The sequence below is a fragment of the Kogia breviceps genome, chromosome 13 (genome assembly GCF_026419965.1).
Source record: "Kogia breviceps isolate mKogBre1 chromosome 13, mKogBre1 haplotype 1, whole genome shotgun sequence".
NCBI classification, from domain to species: Eukaryota; Metazoa; Chordata; class Mammalia; order Artiodactyla; family Physeteridae; genus Kogia; species Kogia breviceps.
The window spans coordinates 41,982,937-41,992,216 of NC_081322.1; the positions used below are offsets into that span (position 1 = coordinate 41,982,937).

The 9,280-nt window shown below is 43.2% G+C and overlaps 1 protein-coding gene across 1 annotated transcript in view; it reads right to left on the bottom strand.

The window, feature by feature from the left end:
* METTL24 (methyltransferase like 24) overlaps positions 1-8,918 on the bottom strand; it is a 107,046-nt gene extending 98,128 nt beyond the window's left edge. Inside the window, exon 1 of the mRNA XM_059083634.2 lies at positions 8,361-8,918. Coding sequence (XP_058939617.1) covers positions 8,361-8,669 — 309 coding nt within the window. The 5' untranslated portion in view covers positions 8,670-8,918. The remainder of the gene's footprint in view (positions 1-8,360) is intronic.
* Positions 8,919-9,280: the final 362 nt, after the last annotated feature.

Sequence of the window (9,280 nt, forward strand, 5' to 3'; positions counted from 1 at the left end):
CAAACTCCAGGACGTGCCACAGCACTGTTTATAAGATGTAAATCGCGTCTTGTTTTATTTCACTGTTCTGCTAAATTCAGATGTCCGCTTCATTTTAGATCTACGTCCCCTGAAAAGAGCCTCGCATGCTTTATTCAATACTGCCAAATGTGCGGATTCAGCAAGGCATTGGAAATGGCAGGCATGAAACATGACCTAGACGATGTCCATTTAGATACAGATGATTGAAGGGTTACCATAGTGTGGTGACCGTAACTGCTGTTCACCAAACAGTTCCTGTCTCTGACTTCTGAGCACATGGAAGTCCTCTGGCCTCCTGCACTGGGTAAGGCCCAGCAAACAGCTCTGGGCATTGGATTGTGAGCAGGAGTGTTATATCTGGCTTCTGGACAGGGCATTTAACAATGCCACGCAAGACTCTCTAGAGCACTCACTGCTCTGCCGAGGTGACAGGCAATGTTCCAGACTGGGGTCCAGAGAGAGGATGAAGACAGCATAGAGCAGCACCCCACTCCTGCCAACCAGCAATGGATACGCAACATAAGCAAGAAACAAACCTTTGTTGGTAAGAGCCCTGAGATTTGAGGATTGTTCGTGATCACAGCATAAACTGGCCTCCCCTGCCCGATACCCTAAACAAATGGTGCCGTGAAAAAGGGCTTGGTGTTTCTAGTGATGTCAGTAGATTTGTATGATTTAGTATCTGGTGCTAAATGTTATTATCTCATCAGGGAAAGGTCCCTTAGCCCATAGTTCAGTTGGACCCCAATCATCATGTTCCAAAATCTGAATTAAATAGAGCAAGCAAAATTGAAGAGGGAAAGCTACAGCTGTAACCTTCCAAACTGCCAACTCTAATTTACTGATCTGCCAAGGTTCTTGGTTGTAAACAACAGAAACCACTCTGGCTAGTTAAGTAGAAAAGGAATTAATTAAAGATTTATTAGCTTACAGAATCTCAAGGGCAGGAGGAACACCACCACGGACACCAGTGTGGACCACACTACCCCACCACTGGGCACAGACACCACGGCTCATTTCACCACCCTAGGCACTGGATGCCTCTGCTAGAACCTGGAGCCCTGTGATCCTTGTGCTGAAGCTTGCTTCTTCAAATCCCTGAAGTACAATCCAAACTCTCACGAAGGTGTATATGAATGGTGAAGCCTAGGTCACAAGAATGCCCTTTAGGGCCAAGGAAATTTTTTACCTTTTTCTTAGGAAGGTGGAGAATTCCTCAAACACAGAAGGGAATTCAAATGTGTGGCCAAAAAAGTATGATAAATACCCATTACACCTTCGGTAATGGGTAATATGGATAACTAATGTATTCAATACTCATTTTAGTCCATAATCAAGTTCCGAGAGCGTCCTGGTTTCTGCAGCTCTTTCTTCAGTTCTACCCTAGTACCCTTCCGATGAATCCCTGTTTTTACTAGTTTTAGTTGGGTTCTGTCACTTGCAACCTAGACAGTCCTGATACAGAAGTAATCATATGTTAAAGAATCCCAAACCAACCAGTTGCAAAAAGGGCTATAAATATTCAGATGCTCTGAAGAGTTTTTCAGATCTTTTTTGCAAAGTAACTTTCTGAACTGACAGACAAAAAAATCAAAGAACATAAAACTCTAACTTTGGTTTGAGACCCCTAATGGGGATCACGGGCTGAACACTGATTACATTTATCTTCTCCACAGAAGTCCTCACAAATAACATTTTACTTGAAAAGAAGGGACTTCCCTGGTGGTCCAGTGGTTAAGACTCTGCTTACAATGCAGGGAGCGCGGGTTTGATCCCTGGTTGGGGAACTAAGATCCCACATGCCGCGTGGCACGGCCAAAAAATATATATTGTGTAAGTATAGATCTTGTGTATATATACCAAACTGAATAAAAAATTAGAAGTATGCACAACGTACCAACTTACTGCTGAACTTGGAAGTAAGGTTATCTTTAACAGTTTTAAATAGAGAAACAGTTAACCAATAAAGAAATACACACACACAGAGGCACAGAGGCTAAGCTCCGAGATTATTTTTTTTTTAATGACCTACACTCTATTTCTAGGTGCTCAGAAAGTTTCTCCTTTCTCTAAAAATGGCTCCCTGCACAGCGACAGGGGCTGCTGGGCTATGTTTGTGACCTGTGGTTAATGCTGGCTGACCCAAGGTGAGTATCTAAGAGACCGAGCCCAGGAGTTGAGGGAGGTGAGTCTTATTGTGGTGGCCCTGGAGGGAGAAGCCCAAGGAAAGCTGGGAATTCTAGAGTAACCTATTCTTTCTCTCCTCAATAGCATGATCATTTAACTCTTCCTCCAATTCAGTGGTAAATTCCCAAGTTTCAATACATTTATTTATTTATTTTTTTGCTTTTTTGCTTAAGCTAGGCCAGAGTCCATCTTTCCTGTTTATAACCAAAAGAATACTGTATTAACTAAGTACACTCCCCTATAATCGTACTCTCCCCAATAGCCAACTCTAGCCTTAGGTAACTCAACTCTCTTGACTAGGAATGACTTAAAAGGAACTTCAGCTTCTGTGTACCTAGTATTTACGTGCCATGCTACCATTGAGCTTAGCAGCATTAACCTCACTTGTCACTTTTTAGAAAAACAATTGCAAATTTTTTAAAAATAATAGTTTTAATTTATTTTTTTACATCTTTATTGGAATATAATTGCTTTACAGTGGTGTGTTAGTTTCTGCTTCATAACAAGGTGAATCAGCTATACATATACATATATCCCCATATCTCCCCCCTCTTGCATCTCCCTCCCTCCCATCCTCCCTATCCCACCCCTCTAGGTGGTCACAAAGCACTGAGCTGATCTCCCTGTGCTATGCGGCTGCTTCCCACTAGTTACCTATGTTACATCTGGTAGTGTATACATGTCCATGCCACTCTCTCACTTCATCCTGGCTTACCCTTCCCCCCTCCCTGTGTCCTCATGTCCATTCTCTAAGTCTGCGTCTTTATTCCTGTCCTGCCCCTAGGTTCTTCAGGACTTTTTTTTTTTTTAGATTCCATATATATGTGTTAGCATACGGTATTTGTTTTTCTCTTTCTGACTTACTTCACTCTGTATGACAGTCTCTAGGTCCATCCACCTCACTGCAAATAACTCACTTTCATTTCTTTTTATGGCTGAGTAATATTCCATTGAATATATGTTCCACATCTTCTTTATCCATTCATCTGGACAATTGCAGATGTTGACATCTGGCTCAGAGGTTGAAACTTCAAATGCCTTCACCGATCAGACAGATAATATAAAGGGAGACCGTGCTGAACTGGACTCCACTGGACACTATATGTTGTATCTGAAGATATTTATGTTTAGATACTTAAAAACACCGTGTGGCTCAAACAAAATTCTTCACGGGTCCAATTTACCTCCTTGAGCCATAAACTAACAAGCCACCTTGCTATTAGTTTAAATTACATATGGTCCTAGACTAGAAGGCTAAAACTCAATTTTGTTTCAATCATTCGAGCAGGATAAAAATGCTTCTTGGACAGCAAATTTTCCCACCCTGTTTTAGCAGAAAACTCTACAGGTCATTAATGGGATTGATGTGAGGTATCTAAGAGGACTCAAGGGCTGCTTTTAGAGAAGCTTATCAATGCTAGCGTCTCATGGTAAATGAAGCAGGCACCTGTTACTTTCTATGAATCACAGGATAAAGAGCCAAACTCCTTATAAGGACTCCAAAGGTGTCATAACACAGACGGAAAAAAATCAAATGTCTACCACTCTTAACAGTCTCCAGCTTAACTACACAGCTCTGATTCTCTTCACAGACCAAAAATGAAATCCAATTAGAGAAAACAAATAGGCTTTCTGTTCCTTGGAGAAAATGAACTGGACAAATTGCACACAAAAAAACCTAGTATCTCCACCACCAACTGTTGAAAACAGTGGGGCCTCCGTTAACAGTTTCTTTGCCCACAGAATGCTCTCTGAGGAACTGCGGGTGTGGAAGGAGTGCAGAAGCCTATTCTCCACCTACTGGCGCGTCAAAGTTTTCATCAGAACCTGCTTTTCTTTGCGAAACTAAGCAACTGCTCTTTCACACCCACATATTGCTGGAGCACATTCAATTACCCTCAACGACTGTTTAAAACGAAAATGCTTTGCCTCCTGAGGACAATGTGAGAGGATTAATGAATGTTGTTCTTGAAGGACAGAAGTGTAAGGATACAGCAGAACCTAAGCAGCTGGAAACTACTGCTGGGCCATATTTTACAAGCAATTCAAACCCACCTTCAAGTATTTTGTAAAGAATAATAATGTTTAAGGCAGTTGGATATATCAAGGGGCATACTATGCCATTTTTCCTCCTTCTTCTTGATGACAATCATGGAATTAGAAAACTAAGAGGATAACAAGAAGTGATGAAGAAAGACTAACTTTTGCCATATGGTTTTTCAGGAGAAGAGGAAACAGCACTTTTTTTCCTCTGACACATTGTTCCAAAGGATCTGTAACTAACAAACCAAGCCAGCACATTGCTGGGTTCTGTAGGCCGGTGACTCAGAAGTCACTTTTCTACCCAATATATTAAATGTCAATCAAAATACATCCTATAGGGCTTCCCTGGTGGCGCAGTGGTTGAGAGTCTGCCTGCCAATGCAGGGGACACAGGTTCGTGCCCCGGTCCGGGAAGATCCCACATGCCGCAGAGCGGCTGGGCCTGTGAGCCATGGCCGCTGGGCCTGCGCGTCCGGAGCCTGTGCTCCGCAACGGGAGAGCCCACAACAGTGAGAGGCCCACGTACCACAAAACAAAAAAAAAAAATCCAATAAGAGAAAAGAAAATTTCTTCAGGAAGCTTGGCTCCTGTATGAGTACTGATGAAACAAAATTCATATTTTAAGGCAATACGAGAAAATTTTAAACATAAGATTCTTTTCTCTGCCTGTTTGGACCTCCTCCTTTCCTTCCAGCGTGCACTGTACATCTGCATTATGCATTAACCAGACCACCCCAATGGCAGAAATACCCGCTTAATCATAAAGATCAATTTTTCTTCTTCTGGAGCCAGCCATGTAATAATTCCTTAGAAGTTTAAACTTCCTTTCTCAATCCTGTAAAAGGTCACAATGACCCACCACTCACCTTATACATGCTGACTTTTTGGTGAACTTTATGTACAATGTTAATATATCATTTCCCTAAAGGATAGCAACTGGTACAGAACATAATGGGTCAGATGACCTGGGGAGATATTGGGCCTCAACTAATGGAAATTCTTAGCTTAAATACTTACTTAGGACCTTATTAATGTTACTAGCTATATTACTTGTAATCTGCCTTATTTACAAGATGATTGTTTCTTGTACTGCCAAATGTGTGATGGAGCCTCCAATAAAATTAATGATGATTAGGCAACTTGAAACAAATGACCAAATATATAGTCCTGTAAGATCAAAGACTGTAATAGTGTAACTTTAGAAAAAGCAACAACAGGCAAGCATTTCCTAGACTATAACAGACTAGTAAGACAGGTGGTCCAGAGGCTTTTGACTATTGTTAACAGGGCCTAGTCTAGTAATAGCATGTTGAATAGGCTATCAGTGAAATCCTTGACTGGCCTGGGAATGCGCATTCCTAGTGCTGTGAGACAAATTGATCAAGAAATGCCTCCCAAACCTAAGTCAAAATTAAGACCAAAAGGGAGGGGATTGTAAAATAAAGAATGTTGCCCACCATCTAGTTCTACAAGAATCAAGTCATTAGCCACTGCAGTCACTGACCTACAATACACCCTGAGAAAGGAGTTCTGGGCAAAATGAGGATGAGGCACTGTGCTCTGAGAAAACTGGCAGAATAGGCCTTCAGATATTTTCAAGAGAAAAGTCAGGAACACAGTTTCTTTCATCTTCTCATACTTAGAAAAGCACTAAAACCATTAACTAAGATATCTGTTCCTTACGAATAATAGTAACCCTCCACCAAGTTGTGTGCTTGACTCCACTTCGCCCTTCTCTAAAATCACTTATATACTGGCCTCTCCCTTTACCTCTTTGGAACAGTTCTCAGAGCTCTCTGAGAGACTATCTCCTGGGTTATAATCCTCAGTTTGGCTCAAATAAAATTTTCCATTTCTTTCTTAGGTAGACCACTGATTAATTATTTTGTCAACAGTACTTCTCCTGTGCATATGAACCATATATTTTGCTGCTGTCTTTTAGGTGGATTGCCAATGTGTAAGAGAAACATCTACCCAAGATTGTAGAAAAAAGCATAAATCATGAAGACCATCATTAGGGCTCTCTTAACACCCCCCAGAAGAACTTTACCCATGTAATCATAGTAAACGTCTATTTAAGAAAGAAAAACCATAAAGAAACACAGACAGAAAACAGAGGAAGGAAAGGAATGAAATAGAATTATAGTAATATTTGTAGGCTTAAAGCCTCTGTAATATACAAAAATATATGGGTTTCAGGAGAGTCCTAATCACATAGGACAGTATTTATCCATCATGTCTCATTTGCCCTCAATTCATAATGCTGTAAGATTAGAACCCCTGATGTGAAAGAGGATTTACTATTTAGAGCTATTTCTTTCTTTCTTAGCTTGGTGAAAGAAGGGGATGAGAAAAGAGGAAAAGAATTATACCAGGACCACACTTCACTTCTCTTTTTTATAATAGATTATTTTCTTTGAGAGAAGCATAAGCTATGATTAAAGTGGCAATATAATTGCTAAATTTTTGTGCCTCTAACACCTGCAAAGGAAGCATGTTGACAAGAAACACTCAGCAACCCAATTATTTCACGCAGGTTCTCATCCACCCAGAAAGAAAATAGAATGGAACTTTTTCTCCTTCACCAATCTGGTAGGTGCCTACGGCAAAGTAACCAAGAACCTAAATAACATTATTTATCATTATCCTCAACAAACAAAATTTAAATAAAATAGGATCCAAGGAGTTTAACACATAACTTCCAAACTTTAATTATATCAATTATTTAACTGTGCATTCAGTTTATATTACACCTTGTCTTGATGGGAAGCTAAAAAGGAACAAGACTTGTTCCCCAAGAGATAAGGGACATTGCACTCTGTTCCCAGAAGTGGGAGAACAGATTAGATAACTGGTCTTTCCAGGTTTGAGGAACATTTTAATTCAACTGTGAAATAATGGAAAATGAAATAAATTCAAGATTTCCACTATCTAGGAATTTGGGAACGTTAGAATGTATACCTTGAAAATAAGAAAATAAATAACTAAGTAGCTAGGGAAAAGAAAATCCAGGGAAATTTTTTTCTTTAAGAGGCTAAAAACTAAAACAATACTTTAAAAATAGTAATTTTTAACTGCTATTTTCACTCAATTCTTTCTTATATATTTTTAACCAAAGACACTTAGAGTTATATGTAATAGGTTGAAATAATAAGATTCTTTTTTTTTTTTTACTTATTCATGTCTTGGGAGTAAGCATTTACTAAGGGTCACTTTGGGAAATGTGATCCTTTCCATCACAAACAACTGTGCAGACAAAACATTCAATCTGAAATAGATTATTAGGTCAAAACACGTACAAAGCAACTCACAAATCAGAATGCACTTCTGTTGTCTACCAAACTGGCAAAGATCAGCAAGGAAGTAGGAATGATGAGTAAAGGTTTCCAGGCCACGATCCTTGACCTGAATGTTCAAGGGTGGAAAGGGCATGAATCATAGGAAAGAAGGATGGGGGTAAAAGAATCAGCGTAAACCAAAGGAATACAAATAGGTTATAACAAATGACATTTATCAAATGGCTGAGGCTAAAGACTTGGGACAGATCAATGAAAATTAAAGCTACCATTATTGAATGCTTACAACGTGTAAGGTTCGATGCAAATATTTCCTTTTTTGGGGGGGAGGAGTATAGTTGTTTTACAATGTTGTGTTACTTTCTACTGTACAGCAAAGTGAATCAGCCATATGAATATTTCTTTTTTTTAAATTTAATTTTAATAAAACTGAGCCCAAGGGCTCAGACTCAGATCTCTGTCTTTGTTAGCCACCCTCACTGCCCAGATGATCTCTTGCAGTCTCATGGCTTTAAAAGGACCACTCGTACACTGATGACTCCCACACCTCTATCTTCAGCGCACAAAACATCAACAAAACCACAACTCCTTTCTTTTCCTTGCCTTGTCCATCGCTCACGCCCTCCCTCCCTAAAATGTAAGCTCCTTGAGAGCAGGGCTTGGTCCTTCCCTCCTGGATGCCCGAATAGCAGGGGACCTGGCACACAGTGGGCGCTCAGCAAATACTGGTTGAATATTGAATGAGGGCTCTGTAGCGAGGACCAGGAGAGGGATCCGGGTCTAAAGCCCAAGACTGCATCTTTTGCAACTGACCTTACGGCGGGGACGCCCGTGCTGAGGGCAGCAGCCCGGCTCCTGTGTCCCGCTCTCGCCGCCCCCCGGCGGCGCTCGGCGCCCGCTGCGCACGTACGTCACCTGCCTCCGGCTGGCGCCGCGGCGCTGGGCCGGTGCGGGCGGTTCGGGCGGTCGGGGGGCCGGGCCCGGCAGGCCGCTGCGGGCCGGGGGCTGGGCCCCAGCGCGCCGCAGCTCCGCGCAGAGCCGCAGGCCGAGCAGCAGAGCAGCGCCGAGCAGACAGCGATGCAGGGCACCGCAGCCCCTCCCCGGTAGCCTCTCCCACGCCATGGCTGGCCGGGCCCGGGGCTGCGCTCCGCCGCCCGCACGCGCCGACCCGCAGCCCGGATGTGGCCCCTCGGGCCGAGCTGCCAACTGTGGCAACTCCCCCGCGTGTCGGGGCGCGGGCTCGGACCCGCCTCCCTTCCTCCGTCCAAGGAAGCCTCGGCGTAACCTTATCCAGCCCGGCCGAGAGCGCCCGGCTGGCAGGGGAGAGGGACGACGGGCCAGGAGGGGCCCCGGCGGCGCAGGCGACACGCAGGCGGCTCGGCTACGCCAGACTCTGGACCCAGCCCCACCTTAAGGGTCCAGGAGGAGGCGCCCCCCAGCCCGTCCCTCGGAGCCTGAAAGCTACATAGCCAGAAAAAGCACGAAAAAAAAAAGTCCTAGGGCTTCCCTGGTGGCGCAGTGGTTGAGAGTCCGCCTGCCGATACAGGGGACGCGGGTTCGTGCCCCGGTCCGGGAAGATCCCACGTGCCGCGGAGCGGCTGGGCCCGTGAGCCGTAGCCTTAAGTCCTAACGGGATCCTAGGCCATAACTTCATTTTCTAGTATTAGTGTTGTTGAAGAAACACAGGAGGAGGATAGGTAAGCTGACAGGTTTTGCTACAAGGAACAAGTTAT